The sequence below is a fragment of the Gregarina niphandrodes genome (genome assembly GCF_000223845.1).
Source record: "Gregarina niphandrodes unplaced genomic scaffold scaffold00030, whole genome shotgun sequence".
In the NCBI taxonomy this organism is placed as follows: Eukaryota; Apicomplexa; class Conoidasida; order Eugregarinorida; family Gregarinidae; genus Gregarina; species Gregarina niphandrodes.
In genome coordinates, this window is record NW_011645799.1 from 76,146 (window position 1) to 91,612 (window position 15,467).

At 56.2% G+C, this 15,467-nt stretch overlaps 6 protein-coding genes across 6 annotated transcripts; 3 read left to right on the forward strand and 3 right to left on the reverse strand.

The window, feature by feature from the left end:
- Positions 1-647: 647 nt before the first annotated feature.
- On the reverse strand, positions 648-2,357 carry GNI_123980 (sugar transporter; the record flags this gene model as incomplete). The annotated part of the gene is made up of 1 exon (XM_011133643.1): positions 648-2,357. One exon carries the CDS (start codon positions 2,355-2,357, stop codon positions 648-650), a length of 1,710 nt encoding a protein of 569 aa, XP_011131945.1.
- A 418-nt stretch (positions 2,358-2,775) lies between these two features.
- GNI_123990 (hypothetical protein) lies at positions 2,776-3,162 on the forward strand (the record flags this gene model as incomplete). The annotated part of the gene is made up of 1 exon (XM_011133644.1): positions 2,776-3,162. One exon carries the CDS (start codon positions 2,776-2,778, stop codon positions 3,160-3,162), a length of 387 nt encoding a protein of 128 aa, XP_011131946.1.
- A 14-nt stretch (positions 3,163-3,176) lies between these two features.
- GNI_124000 (putative adrenodoxin-type ferredoxin) lies at positions 3,177-3,773 on the forward strand (the record flags this gene model as incomplete). The annotated part of the gene is made up of 2 exons (XM_011133645.1): positions 3,177-3,226; positions 3,422-3,773. The coding sequence occupies 2 exons, from the start codon at positions 3,177-3,179 to the stop codon at positions 3,771-3,773; spliced, it is 402 nt and encodes a 133-aa protein (XP_011131947.1).
- Positions 3,774-5,545: 1,772 nt separating this feature from the next.
- Positions 5,546-7,180, reverse strand: GNI_124010 (AP2 domain protein; the record flags this gene model as incomplete). The annotated part of the gene is made up of 2 exons (XM_011133646.1): positions 5,546-6,673; positions 6,767-7,180. 2 exons carry the CDS (start codon positions 7,178-7,180, stop codon positions 5,546-5,548), a joined length of 1,542 nt encoding a protein of 513 aa, XP_011131948.1.
- A 10-nt stretch (positions 7,181-7,190) lies between these two features.
- GNI_124020 (putative myosin) lies at positions 7,191-14,174 on the forward strand (the record flags this gene model as incomplete). The annotated part of the gene is made up of 3 exons (XM_011133647.1): positions 7,191-7,448; positions 7,635-13,039; positions 13,538-14,174. 3 exons carry the CDS (start codon positions 7,191-7,193, stop codon positions 14,172-14,174), a joined length of 6,300 nt encoding a protein of 2,099 aa, XP_011131949.1.
- A 73-nt stretch (positions 14,175-14,247) lies between these two features.
- Positions 14,248-15,027, reverse strand: GNI_124030 (putative transmembrane protein; the record flags this gene model as incomplete). Its single annotated transcript, XM_011133648.1, has 1 exon — positions 14,248-15,027. One exon carries the CDS (start codon positions 15,025-15,027, stop codon positions 14,248-14,250), a length of 780 nt encoding a protein of 259 aa, XP_011131950.1.
- Positions 15,028-15,467: the final 440 nt, after the last annotated feature.

Consider the following 15,467-nt stretch of genomic DNA (forward strand, 5'->3'; position numbering starts at 1 on the left):
CTCCTTCAGCTTGGGACGATGCCGACCTGGACGATACGTTCACGGAAAAGCTCGACGCGGAACTCAGGAGAGTTGCCAACGAAACATCCCACTAGTGTCCTTTTACAAATCATTTGAAACTGTGTCTCACACCTTATGAGGTCCCCACTGCACACGCTCATTACGGCACTCGCTCAGTATTGCACGCCATCACCACTGCACACCCGACTGGGCACCAGCTGATGACATCATGCACATCCTTGCTCTGAATTACGATGACGAGTGAAATCTTCTCTCTGAGACATACATAGTCCGCCTCCCTCACACACCGTCGCTCTGCGGCACTATCGCATGATATGATCGACGCACTTCATCCGCAGACACTCGTCGACGCACACACTTTCACATACACACACGCACGCACCAAGGCAGCAATGGCTCACAGCACACGGCCAACCCGCCAGCTGCCTGCCTATGCTCAGCAGGGGTTATACGTCGCAGATTCGTCAGCTAAAATCCAAAAGAGAGCAAGCAGCCCGGTTTGTGACACCAGCCGGGCTTGTGACACCAGCCGGGCTTGTGACACCAGACGGCTGTGTCCGAGCCAGGTCGTCCTGCGCAGGGTCGTCCTGGACCGGGTCATCCTGCGACTGTAGCCGTGCCTGGCGCTAGGGGGCGAGCGGGGGCGACGGCTCGGGGAGGCCGGAAGGCGCAGCTTGGAGAGCGGTCTCGGAGTTGACGAAGGGACTGTCGCCGAGACTGCGGCCTTTGGTCTCGCGGACACAGAGTGCGACGAAGACCACGAAGAGCGCGGAAGCGATGGTGAAGATGGTGTAGGCGACTTTGGCTGGGAGGAAGCCGGCGCTGAATACCATGACGATAGAGGCGAGCCAGTTGGCGGCGATGCAGATGGCAGACCCGACGGCCTTCATATCGAGCGGGAAGACCTCGACGATGTAGACCCAGGTGATGGGCCCGACGGAGACGGCGAAAAAGAACATGAAGAGACAGGCGCCGAGGATCGCAAGCGCCATGCCCGCCGTACTGGACTTGTCCTTGTTCCATTCGACCCAGTAACAGACGGTCGCGGGCGCCGTGGCAAGCGTCATGCCAATAGCCCCCCAAAAGAGCAGCGTCTTGCGCCCCAGCTTGTCCAGGATGAAGAGCGGAATGAACGTGCAAAGTGCGTTGATGCAGGTAATCCCGATCGACGCATAGGTGGCTGCCGTCGCGCTCAGACCAGCATCCTGAAAGAGCCGGTTGCTGTTGGCCACGAACGCATTGATGCCGGTGATCTGCTGGAATATCGCCAGCCCTACGCCCACGGCCAGCGCCTTCCCGTAGCCGGGCTGCTGCAACAACTGGCCAAAAGGAATCTGCTTCTTCGCCATTTCTTGCGCCATCGCGTCGCTCTTCCGGATCTCTCGCAACTCCTCAGTCACTTCGTCCGTCCCGCTCAGCCGCTGCAGCAACGCCCGGGCCTGTGCGTCCTGCTTCTGGTGCACCAAGCCGCAGGGAGTGTCGAACGTGTACACGTACAGAAAATAGATCATGCCCAGCAAGGTCGGAATGATTGGCACTGCCAGCATAAAGCGCCACCACACCTTGTTCTTGACAGGCGCTTTCCACCGCTGCTGCTCCTTCGTCGGCTCCGACTCGTCATCGTCCGCTGTCGGAACCGTAGTGAATGCAAGCCCCAACAACATCGCTACGAGCTGCCCCAGCACGACCAGCAACTGATGCGCAACACCGCACTTGCCGCGCTTCGCAGACGGAGCAATTTCCGCAATGTAATTTGGAGTCAAGGCGGACGCTATTCCCACAGCGAAACCCACTACCAAGCGGTTCCACAGCAACGATACGAAGCTGTTAGCACAGGCAGAACCGATTATGCTCAAAGCAAAAATCGGCAGCGCCACATGGGTGTACGTCCGTTGCAAACCCATTTTCTCGGTAAACTTTCCAGAACTCAATGCGCCTACCGCCGCCCCCGCGAACACTGCGGTAGACACAAAAGTCTTGTACCACATTGCTTTGTCGCATCCGACGTATCCTTCTGAGCCACACCACTTTAGTTCGCTCGCGATGTAATCCGCAGATGTATTCAAAACCGCCGTATTAATCCCAAATAGCACACTTCCGGTCGTCGCCGCCAACACCACAGACCACAGAAATGAAGGGACACATGGACACGACATCCTCGACCGTTGATCAACCTTAGACCAGTAGGCTGCATCCGTAAGGTTTTTGGTGCCTCTCCGCGAGCTAGCTTCAGCTATCATCGATTGGGAAGCGCTAGAAATCGAAGGAACCGCCACATATTCCACCGATGTCTGTTCTAGCGATCCACCTGTCCCGCCTTCCAGCGCTGGTTCCATTTAGCACACGCGTGTGCGCGCAATATTTTCAACTGACCACAAAAGGGGAGCTAATATCGTCGCCAGGAGCACCACAATTTATCGACTCCAGGGGTCGAGGGAAATCATGTACCGGGATTGAGACGAGAGAAACTCAACAATTCGTCTTGAAGAGCGTTTTGTGACCATCATCTTCGAGCAGAAGTGCGTTCGCGTTCATCCGGGGGTCTTTGGGGCCGCGACTTTTAGCGGATACGCATACTGTGTGTTGCCCCAAATCCGATTTTTTTAAGTCGTCCTCCGGATGGATGATGATGGATTTTTGATCTTGGCCGTGGGTTGCCCGTATTTGAGTAAAGCAGAATGCAGCAGGTGGGCTCCAGGTTATATGGAATTCAAGAGCCGGATGTCTAGCCCGAGTACGTGGACCGATAATGGGATGTCGGCGACCGTGGATAGGTACAAAGATCTTATTCAGTATGAGCTGGATGACGCAAAGGGCAGTCTGTCACCAGAGCAGAGGATCTGCGTATGCGTCCGTGGTAGGGTATCTGGGGAGGTGTTGGTTCTATATCAGCGTCACGGCGATGACCCCCATCTAGCCGAGGTTGCCAAATGGTTTGCCTCACTCAGTGCTGACGACCACGCCCGGCTGCAAGGTAACTATGGGGCTATCTCGCTTAACAAAGCTGCCTTAAGTGTCCAGTTTGGATGCTGCGCTTTTATTACACCGCATGCAATTCTCAGTATTTGCATAAATAAAAGCCCCGGTGCCCAGGAAACCGAAAGATGCTTGGACCGCCTAGAAAGACCCCCTTTCGCTTAAGGGGTTACATTCCGATGCAATTCAAATGCCACGGAACCCACGTGCCCGAGGGAGCCAGATCCATGTAAGCTGCACATCTAACACGAGACGCCGTTGTCGCGGTGCACACCTGTGGCACGATACACCTGTGGCACATCACACCTGTGGCACGGCGGCGTACCGTCTTTCGACACAGAGAGCTACCGTGGGTGACCTACCTTAAGGGCCATGAGACCTGCCTAAATCCTGACGGCCATGAATGACGCGTGCTTACTTGTAGCCCAATAACTTTTATAACTGCGAACGGCCAAGAGAAGAAGGTGCCCGGATTTGCGAAACAGACTGTGCTGGAAGTGGCGCACGAGAATGATATTAATTTAGAGGGTGCTTGCGAAGGCTCTTTGGCGTGTTCCACGTGCCACGGTATCATAGAGAAGGGCTACGAGAAGTTCCCGAGTCCGAGCGAGCGAGAGGAGGATTTATTGGATCAGGCGCCGCAGCTCACGGATCGTAGCCGGCTCTGTTGCCAACTTCGACTTAAGGACGACGGCAGGCATGACGGCGTCGTAGTTCGACTACCGAATCAAACCCGAAACTTTTACGTAGACGGACATATTCCAAAGCCTCACTAATTTTTCTTGCATGACATGGGTACTCTGGCCCCAGTTGTACTGGCGGCAATTTTCCCCCGTAACATTAGCACACCACTGACACAACTGGCACCACGCCGTTTCTACTCTGTGGTCGTATTCTGTGTTCGCACTCTGTGTTTGGTAGAGTTGGGGATGCTGTACTATCGCCTGGTGACTGTGATTCAAGATCATGCAGACTACGTGGCTGTGTCCTGTAATGTAATTCAAATCCTTAACGGGTGTGTACTGCTATACTGTATGATACTTCTGCTGTACACCGAGAGGTCTGTACACCGAGAGGTCTGTACACCGAGAGGTCTGTACACCGAGAGGTCTGTACACCGAGAGGGAATGCACCGACATTGGTCTTTGGTTGTAGTTGTTTATAAGGACGGGGGTAGTGTGCTGGCTATGACGTTTAGTACTGTGGTTGGCTTGATATGTTGTATCGCTTCCATTGGAGATGAATTGGGTTCTTATAGCAACACGTCAGTGTCTAGTCAAGAGAAGCAGCGTATGAAGGACAGGTTTCTTTTCACCGCAACGGCCGACGGATTATATATGGTATTATTTCTGACTCTGCTTCTGCGCGAATGCAGATGCTACATGTGTGGAGGCACCGGATCCTCGCCGTCCTCTGCCGAAGTTGACTGCTCCTCGGTCGTTTCCAAGCGGCTTGTGGACCACCACATTGTCGTCATCAATTACGGCCGAGAGTCTCACGGGGCCGAAACGCCTGGCCGCGGCTCCCACGGACGCGACTCTCAGACCCGCAGCCCAGGACTAGCAGGATCTGCAGCGGGTCCGGGTCCAGGGGCAAGTCCAGGGGCAAGTCCAGGGGCAGCAGGTCAGGATGTGAGTCATGGAGCAGGTGCGGTAGCACGCGAGAAGAATGAACATTCTTGCCAGGAAAGTGCTTGTCATCCAGCGCTTCCGGGCTCGTCGGAAACGACGAAGTCGCGATCGGTTGCCCCAGGGGGGCCAGGGGAACTGCTCCCCAGCACAGCTCCTAGTTCCCCTGGTTTCCGCAGTTCCGGGCCGGGACTGTTGCCTGCCAAGCACCACACAGCCAGCCAAAGACCGGCCAGGCAAGGGTCTGTTAGGCAAGGATCTGTTGGGCAAGGATGGGTCAGGGAAGGATCGATCAGGCAAGGGGGTCGAGAAGTGGATCGGAGACCGCGGTCTCCCGTTTTAAGCCCACGCGGAAGGGACGGTTCCACCGATTTCGACAGGCGCCGAAGCCCCTTCAGCCGCGTCCCTTCTAGTCAACGCTGCCGCGCTGACGGGACGGCCAAAGACCAGAGTCTGGCGACCAAGAGTCTGGACGCGCCCTCCAGGGAAACACACTCACGAACCATCAATGACGAATACCGCCCCGCGCCCGGGCAGCCCACATCGGACGACCATCGGACGAGGGGTTACAGCCCCAGAAATGATAGCTTTGCTGCCGATGCTTGCATTTGCGGCAGATAGCGCGAAAAGTAGTCACGAATGCGCCAATCCTGCACTGCACTAACCCTGCGGGGACAAAGACACCTACCGCGAGGTATTAGCCAGCGCGACCATTTCACGCGGCGGCACTTTACTGGTTTGGTGACCAGCTCAGCGGCTCCTTTTGGTGGTCAGCTCATTTAGCGGTCAGCCCGTTTCTGGTCGACAGGAATACGTTCCCTGTGGTTCGCCAATCAAATGCTCGCCACTCAAGCGGCACGTCGGTCACTCAGGTGTTCCTCAATCAAATGCGGTGATTGAGATGTGGCCGGGCGGGGTGGTCATTTTTTGTCTTTGCAGCGTTTGTTGTAGGCAGCGATTTCTCTGTTGCGTGCGAGTCTGAATTCGATGGCTGCTTCGCGCGCCTTATCAAAGCCACCGTATGACTTGCAGGTAAAATGACGGAAGGTACGTTTACCAGCGAGGGTCCAGCTGACGACCCAGGCCTGGTGTACGCGATCCCAGACGACGCCGGTGACTCCCGAACTGTACTTTGCGTACCATCCCTGTGCGGGAGGCGTAAGAGGTCGGTCACCGACTGCTGGCCCCTTCTTGTTGCTGGGAAAGAGGTCGCCACCATCAAAGCCGCACTTGCGTCGCGCCTCATTTAAACGATGATACTGGACACCGTAGGGATTGAACGCTGGTGCAAAGAACCCCCCGTAAGCACCCCATTCTAGCGGGGGCGCACTCACCAAATCTCCCGCCGCAGGAGCAGCGGGCGGTTCGCTCCAGCCCCCAAAACCGAAGGCGCCAAACTCGTACGGCGACATCAACTCCGCTCCCGACGCCATCCCGCCACCCAAGCCTGGAGCGCCGCCCAGGCCTGGGGCACCATTCATGCCAGGAGTACCATTCATACCGGGAGCACCATTCATACCGGGAGCACCACTCATACCGGGACCCCCCAGACTGGGAGCACCATTCATTCCGGGACCGCCACCACCGGCCATGCCCGGACCACCACCGGCCATACCGGGGCCACCACTGGCCATACCAGCGCTGCCTCCACCACTCATACCACCACCACTCATGCCAGCACCACCACCACCCATACCACCACCCATGACGGGAGCAACACCACCACCCATGCCCGGCTGGAATTGACCGGGCACCGGGTTCACGGTCATGGCCACGCTCTGCGGGTCCGATAGCGAACCGCGCATGGCCTGACCGTCGAGTCCTGCGCCCACGAGACTGAGCGGCGTGCTCGTCAAGTCGTAGTCGAAGCCCGCCTCACCTGGTACGCGCACATCACGGGGATTAACACACGCAAGGAACGGCGGCAACACTTCGAAACATGCTTCAGCCAAATCCGTGGCCGAATAAATCATCTCCTTCAATTCGCTCGGCGGTCCCACACGATTCAGACGCAACTTAGCCTTCACCGGACCGTCCTTCTCGATCAACTACAAGACGGCATGCGCCCTGACCCGTGCGTGACTGTGTGGTTCGTGTGACTGTATGCCCGTAGATCAGGGGGGGGGGGTGTATGCCCGTACGTCGATTGCTCTGAGGAGAGCAACGCAGAGTGCGTCTTCAGCCTTTTTGATCATGGCGCAGGTGACGCCTGGTTTGGGTGCGACGTAGACGGGTTTCTTCGGTACTTTGTGAGCGAGGAGTTCTCTGACCCAGGGTGGTTGGAGGGTCTCTGTTGACGGCGGCGGTGCGAAGGCAGGTTGCATGAGGGGCGGTGGTACGGGCAGAGGAGCAGGTCGGGGTGCGATGACAGTCGGCAAAACTTGGTCGTCGGCGGAAGTGAGAGGGTGTTGGGACTGCACGATGTAGAAGAAGCTTTCTGGTTCCAGGACACTCGGAGTGGCCATGGTGGACTCCTCGTCCGCTCGAGGAGTCGCGACCACGAACCCCGGCTCTTTGCTAATCCGGAAGCCTTCGAGTGAAGACAGAGAGAGCATAAATTTTCAGATGACTTTATCACCAATATGCAAGAAGCGCTCCGCTCCAGGAGAAGAGGAGGAAGATTGGCCCTCCGGTCCCAGCACCAAATTCGAACCCGGCACCTCCGTCTGGGTCAAAGAATCGCCCTTCGCGCTCGCGAAACTCATTGGAACGCAGGGAAAAACCGCCGTCGCGGAAATGACCGGCTCAGGCGAGCAACGCTCAATGCCGTTAGATAGTTTAGTTAGGGCCGATGAGCGGTTCGATCTTCCCGACTGCGCAGAGGTATGCACACACGACGGACGCACGCACGCACACACACACGACGGACGCACGCACGCACACACGACGGACGCACGCACGCACGACAGACGGATGCGCACACGACAGACGGACGTACGCACACACGACGGACGCACGCACACACGACGGACGCACGCACACACGACGGACGCACGCACTGTATGGCAGTTACGTTGTTTGAACTACCCGAATGTGTTGGAGAACCTGTGTGTGCGATTTGATTTGGCTCGGCAGAGAGAGGAGTACCGGGGTCGGATTTACACGTATGCGGGTTGGACATTGTTGTGCATAAATCCATACTGTGCGGCACCTCGTTTGTACGGTGAGAATGTGTGTGAACAATACTTCAAGAAGCCAATGGGTCGGGAGCCGCCGCACCCGTTTGCGGTAGCAAGTAGCGCCTTTGAGAAGTTGGTACTGGATCGGCGTTCTCAATACGTTTTGGTTTCGGGGGAGTCGGGTGGCGGGAAGACAGAGTGTTCGAAGCATGTGTTGCGTTACCTGACTTGGGTTACGCGTCGGAATCGGCGGCTGAGAGGGCGGTTATCGTTGGACGGTCAGCGAAGTGATGCAGCGGAGGGGTTGGCGGCCTTGTTGATTGCGGCCAATCCTGTTTTGGAGTTCTTTGGGAATGCTAAGACGTTGAGAAACGACAATAGCAGTCGTTTCGGAAAGCTGTTCAAAATTTACTACGACACACAGGGCGAGCGCCTCATGTCTGCGGAGCTGGAGACCTATCTGTTAGCTAAAAGCCGGGTTGTCGACGTACCCAGCAACGAGGAAAACTACCACATCTTCTACTCGCTGCTCAATCATGATGACTACGGACCCGCCCTCTTCCAGCAGGATCACGACACTTTCACAAGCACCTTCCTCGGCCGCGAAGACTCTAGTTACTACGGCGAACCCAACTGCCCGTTTCACCTCGAACGACTGATTCACGCACTCAATGAGTTTGATGTACCTTCCAACACCCAACTCAAGATTTACAAACTGCTAGTTGGCATCCTGTACCTAGGCCAGGTCGAATTTATCCACGCTCCCTCGACCTCACCTGCCTACGCCTCAGCCCTTGGCTCCTCGACCCTTGGCGCCTCGGGCCTTGGATCCACTCGCGCTGGCGGCGTGGGGGCCAAGCTCGGCATTGGAGGGGAGCCGATCATCTCCCTTGTCGACCGCACCCCGATGCATAAAGCCATGAGGCTCTGGGACATGGACAACCCCGCGGAGGCGGCGGATTTGTTGATCGAAGTGCTGACCACCAAGAAGATAAGAGAAACGACCAAACACCTGAACTGCAGAGAAGCACATACACTACTCAGTTCACTGTGCAAGGGGCTTTACGAACACATCTTCTCATACGTCGTGCACATGATCAAAGACAAACTGTACCGGTCGTCGGTCGCATTCGATCATTTTGGAGTCACCGAGGCCCAGAACCGGGGTGTTCAGAACCGGGGTGCTCTGGACAGGAGCGCTCAGGACAGGAGCGCCCAGGACAGGGGAGACTACGACTTGGGTCTCGAGCGTGATCGGGCTGTCCAAGACGAGCAGCCGTGTGTGGGTGTGCTAGATCTCTTTGGGTTTGAAAATATGGTCAATGGATTTGAGCAGTTGTGCATTAACTACGCCAATGAGGAATTGCAGAGGCAGTTCCTGGACACGGTGATCTTGAATGAGATTGATATCTACCGTGCGGAGGGCATCGTTGATGCGGAGGCAGTAGATTGCTTCCAGAATTACAAAGCTCCGTCTGCGCTGAGCTTGTTTGTGGGCCAACCCTCGGTGTTTTCGCTCTTGGAGGATGCATGCCAGTTGCAGCAGAGCGACGAGTATTTTTGCCGCGGTGTTCGAGAACTGTTGGCGAGTGCCCACTCCAGCGGCACTGTCCATAAGAAGCGAAAGATGCCCGTTTGCGCCAGAGATTCGTTCACTATCAACCACTACGCAGAGCCTGTCACCTACGAGTCCCAGGGATTCGTCCTGCGCAACCAAGACTACTTGTCTTCCGATCTACAACAGTTCCTCGAACTGAACGACTTTATCAAATCACTGTTCACGCACTCTACTCTTCCCTTAGGCACCACTGGGGGTACTATCGCCGCTGTAGCCCCCGCCACCGTGGGTAGTACTGCTGTGGGCAGTACTGGCGTCGGCTGTACTGCTGTGGGTGGTACTGGGATGGGCAGCACTGGTATTGGCAATGCGATCGTAAGTGGCCATACAATCGTAAATGGCCCTCCCAGTCGTATTGGGAATAGAAAGTTCGTAGCAACAATCAGCCAGACGTTCCAAAAACAAATGAAGAGACTAATGACATCAATGTCCCAGGTCGAATGCTACTTTATCAAGTGTATTAAACCCAATAACTTACAGAAGCCATTTACCATGGACCGAAACAAGGTACACTGGCAACTGGTAACTGCAGGCATTGGACACAGTCTGAACGTTATGTCCATGGGCTACCCCTGTCGAATGTCCTGCGCCAGCGTCTGGGAAAGGTTCAAACATATTTTGCAGCCTGGTAGCTTGGACTCCCCAAACGACTTTGCAGAACTGGTATTGCGCTATCTGGATATAGACGACTACAAAATTGGAGCGAGCAGGGTATTCTTCAAGTTCGGAGCCTACCAAAAAATCGAGACTCTCCTCTTGAGCTTAACCACGGAGAACAAGAAAGCCGATTTCATCCATAACATACTAAAATTCCGAAAAAGGTGGCTGCTGCATAGAATCTTCTCAGCTGGCTATTGTGCTGTCCTAGTTATGGAAAAGGTACAGCTATTGCGGAGGAAAAAAAGATGTTCAAAAATCTCCAGGGAACTTATTCTTTACTACAATCAAGTGTATTTGCCTCGCCGGCAGACGAAAGCTGTTGTCGTTATTCAGCAGTGGCTCATAGATTCTGGGTTTATACGCCTATGGCATCTTAGAAGGCTTCGATCTATCTTATTACTCCAATATTGGTGGCGCGATCGCGTACTCGAAAATCGTTTGCGTGTGCTGCACACGATTTTGGAGAAGAAAGCCGCTTGTAAAGTTATCTATTCTGTACTGCTTGGGTACATGTATCAAAGAAATCGAACCAATACAACCGAGAGGATAGCAGCTGTGATAATCCAGAGCAGGATAAGAGGGTATATAACGCGTAAACGCCTGGAGAAGCTGGCAAAAATATTCCAGAGTTCTGCCGCAAGAAAGATACAGAGATTACTTCGCAAGTTAGTTAGCTTGGAAACAGATGAGCGTAAGCAGTTGCGGCGGCGAATCATTGAGACCCGGAGGCCATGTTCGACGCCTGTGCGGGGGTCGACACCGCTGGCTCGGAGCGGGTTGACGCCGCTGGCCGCTGCTCGAACGCCGATTAGAGATGGTTCTCCCGAGTTCGGAACGTGCAGGAGTCGGCGGATGGCCATCCAAGCTGCAAATGAGGAGTACCAGCGCACGAAGGAATTTTGGGAGTTGAAGGCTGCTGATGACCCCAACCAGAAGTCGGAGTACATGCGGCGCAGGCGTTCGCTGTTCGCAGACACGTGTGCTGCGCCTCGGCTACCCCACGCAGCCATTAGCAAGGTGCTCCGGGGCGAGAAGCCCGAGATTTCGCGAGTCGCCAATTCTCAGCCAATAACGCCACTCAAGTTCCAACGAAGACACCAAAGAGAACTCAGTCTGTCGCAAGTAGTCCCTCAAATCACTGAGCAGATTGAGCTAAAATGCCGAGAACTCTCAACGCAAAGATTAAATCGGGCTTCATCCACTCACAGCAGGAGAGCGGCTCACATATCTAATCAGCTGTTCACTCAATCATCCAACCAGCTGTCGGACCACCTATCTAGCCAGCTATCTAACCAGTTGTCGAACTGCTCGGAAGACTTCGGATTTATTGATAAGCTCACAAGTCATAGCTCAGTTAATGGAGCTAGTCAGCCGTCCCTTCGACCGCAACTCAGCTCTAGGCCTCACAGCTCTGGTGTGCAGCCGAGTTTTTCGCGACCGGATGGCGGTCAGGACAGGCCTTCGTCTTCGGCAATGAAGCTGGGAGAACTGGCGGATTTGCACGGACCGGCGGAACTGCATAGACAGACGGAGCTTTATAAACCAGCACCCGACCGTTTCTCTGTATGCTCCGTGGCCTCTGTTCGGTCCGACTATAGGGACCCGACCGCAGCGCGAGAAGAAGGTCCAGAGCGGAGGCGGCAGACCCGAGACTCCGTGCTGGACTCCGTGCGAGAGATGACCCACAGCATTGTGTCACGCAGGTCACTCAAGGAACGCGGTGACGATGCACGACAGAGTATGAACGACCCTGGACTACAGAACTCTGGACTACAGAACTCTGGACTACAGAACTCTGGAGCTGTTGCATCGTTCGTCCCGTACCCGGACGTACCGTACCATGACTCGTCGTACCACATGAACGTGGAGGGGCATGAGAACCGGTTTGATGGGAGACGGTTGGGACCGAGTGATTTGAATGTAACGCCGGTCAGCGGTACTACGCCGGGGACAACGCCGATGGTGCGGCAATATCATGTCGACTCTTCATCAAGCAGCCGCCAAAGTGGCTTCGGGGAGACTAAGAGGTGCAACGGCAGTAGTAGCGGGTCGTCGCCAGTTAGTCCGGGTAACGCCGGCTTCGAAACGGCGAGGGAAGAACCGGGAAAGCGCGGTTTCAAAATGCCCTCGGCTTTCGTCGGCCTGATCGCCAAGTTCCAGAGGTCCGGCAGTGAGCGCGAAAGCTGCTCAGAGGCCACTTCCCGCCAACAACCAGTCTGCGACCAAGCCATGAGTCCACCCACAAAGGGACATTTTAACGAGTACAGCAAGGAAAAAACCACTCAAGCCGAACGGACGAACGAACAGACGAACGAATGGACGAACGAATGGACGAGCGAAATGGCTGACTCGTCCTTCTGGACCCTTCGAGATAAACGCGCACGGACCGCGGTATCCACTACTGCCGATGACAATGATGAAAAACTCTATGGGGGCGCATCCAACAGGGACACGACTAAGAGGGTGACGGGCAACAGGGGCATAGACAGCAAGGACGCAGTCAATGGGGGGGCGGACGAGGACGGAAGCCGTGGCAGCAGCCAGCTGAGTAGCACTGGATGTCGCTACTTTAGCGGCAGTGATCACCTGGCGGATGGAGCTGTGGTGGAGGGACCGCTGTTCGATGGCGCTTCCGTTGCTGTTGCCAAGAACCGGTTTTCGTTTGGGATGGAGGGGGAGAGGGGCTCTGAAGTGGACAAGTGGTTGGCGCACGACTCGTTGGGCACTAGCGGTGACGCTGGCATGCTGGAAAATTCAGACGGTTGGAGAGGCTTTGAATCTGGTCGGGGTTGCAAGAAAGAAAGTCGTCTGGTTCCTGACTATGTCCTGTCTCGCGACTGGGAGAATGAGATCGGTTTGGCTAGCCGAGTCGAAGCGGCCGGTGGTCTAGATCGAGCTGGTCGAAGCGAGATATCGCTGAACGATGAAGAACCCATGGGTTTGGTATCGGAGGCGATCGAGGAAGAAATCCGGAGTCGGCTAGATTGTCTATCGTCGAGTGCCACGTCCACGAACCTGTTGGAGAGCACGACCCGACCGCCCCAGAAATGCAGCCACCGCGCGAGCTCGCTAACCCGACTCGCGCACACGTGTGCAAACATGACGGACCACCGAAGTGGCGACCACCGAAGTGGCGTGCGCTACAACTGCGCGGGTTGCAGCCGAAGCAGCAACACGCCTGCAAGGTCAGCAGGAATGCGGGCTGTGAGTCCCACAGGGCCGCCCTCCGGACTGCCGTCGGAGCAGGTGTGCGTTTCGGTCAGAGACGACTTGGGAGATGGGCTTTCGGATCATCTAGCTGAGGACCCGTGTTCGAAGCAGACTGGCCTCAGTCTGTCCATTCTGAGCCACACGGCCTCCAGCCTGGCCAAGCTGCGGAGACCGCAAGCAGAAGAAGACATTGGAACGACCATCGGAAGGCCTGGCCACCCCCTGGGACCGGACCGCCAACCTGCCTTGTCGCATGACCGACAGGGAGTGACTCACAGCCGGCAACGCTCTGCCATTATTACCAGACGAAGCGGGCTCCCGACCACCGATAAAAAGCCAGTAGACGGAATGCCAGTGGGCGGAGTGCCAGCGGGTGGAATTTCAATGGGGGCAATGTCGGCCGGCGGAGTGCCGGTTGGTGGTCGGATTGGTGGTGGTTTGCCTTCGCCGTCGTCCTTTGGGGTCGACAAGTTGCCGGCTGTGCAAGATGACTGGGGATCGAACGCGGATGTGAAGGGAAGGCCTTCCCGAGTACGGACGAGCATTCGGGCCTGGCGGGCTGCGGATGACGAGACCCCGATGCTCCGAAGGAACGACTTGTCACAAGAGATCATCATCACTAAAACAGAGTTGCCTTCTTCAAACGACGTTGCGACGCCGCTCTTTGGCAAGCCGCAACCCGGCGTGGTCAGAAATGGGGGCGGCAAGAAGCAGTTCAGTCTTAACGCGGCCTTGCAGGACCTGGAAACCGTCCAGTTTGACAAGAACAAACAGCCTGCAGTTCGACTCCAAACGCTGCTCAGGAAGTCCAAGGAGAATCTGATAAGGCTGCCAAAGGCTTCCGGCGAAAGAAAAGGTAACTTTTGGCGGTCACTCACCTTTCTCTTTTTAGTGGTTCGAGCATACAAGGACTCCAGGGGACTGGTAAGATTACTGGACTGACTGGTTGTCAGTGCAGCGAAATATGACAGGATACAGGTGGTTAGGGTTCAGGGTATAGGTGGCACGGTACTTGCTAGATGGTTAGATGTTTTCTTCTGAGTCGTTTCATGATCTGGACGACGCGATGGGGCTCGGTGTCCGAAGAGGCGACTTGGTAGAATGTGTGGAGAATGCGTGTGGTGGGTGTGAGTGCACGCATGATGCTGCGGAGCTGGTTCTGTATGACGGCGGGGTCTGCGTAGTGCGCGCGATCAACGAGAGTCTCGACCTTGTTCCGTACGGAGAGGAGTCTGGCCAGATGTTCCGAAAAGGTCTCCGGTGACTCCAGCCAGGCTTGGACTCTGTCTGGCGTCATTCTGTCTGGTGTCATTCTGTCTGGTGTCATTCTGTCGTGCGTCACTCTGTTTGGTATCTCTTGCCCTTGAACGCCTGGGTTGAGTGCGTGGCGAAGGAGGGTTGCTACATTATGTCCGTGCGTCTCAGCGAGGCTTTGTCGTGAGTTGGGTGCCTGGGCGTGGCGTGCGGAGATTTGGGCTGCGAGTTGTGCGGCAAGCTCGGGCGAGACATCCGCTAGTCGCACTCGTGGTCTTAGCGGGTCTGCGCTGGTGGTCGTCGTCCACTCGGGCGACGGGGACAAAATCAAGCGTCGTCCCCACCAGCATTTGTGGCCGAGAGATACAAGGAGGTAAAGGGCGGTGAGCAGGACGATGGCGGCCTTGGCGAACACGATGGTCACTAACTGGAGCAGCGCTTCCAGTGCGGGCGCAATGGCCCCGCTCCACGCCGTTGCGGCTGCTAGCAGCGCCGCAAGAAGCGCCGGCCGTTGCTGGAGAAATGGCTGTCTGCGCAACATTTGGCGGGCACGCACGCACCGTTCCGCCGCAGACAGACATGCTGTAGACAGGCGGGTCGACAGGCGCGGCCCTCGGTTATGCTCCGGAACCGGTTCCGTCAAGTCGAAATCGTGTGCACATGCGTGTGCAAACGCGCGCGACATGCCGCAGCGCTCGAATAGACACGCGACAGCCACGGCAGAATCTACCTCTTCGAGCGCCGCACCCAACGCATCGAACAGCGCCTGTTTGCGGCACACCGTGTTGCGCCGGAAGACCCGCACGGAGATTCCGGCGCCCACTAACGCAACGAATCCCGCCCGCAGCGCCCAGGGTAGCCGCGATTTCAACAACCACCAGCCCGTCGCCAGCGCACCCAGCCACTTCACTACAGCCACGCACAACCGCTCAGACTCGTCCATTGCACCCAGTGCACCCCCCCCCCCCCATCGCGATCGAG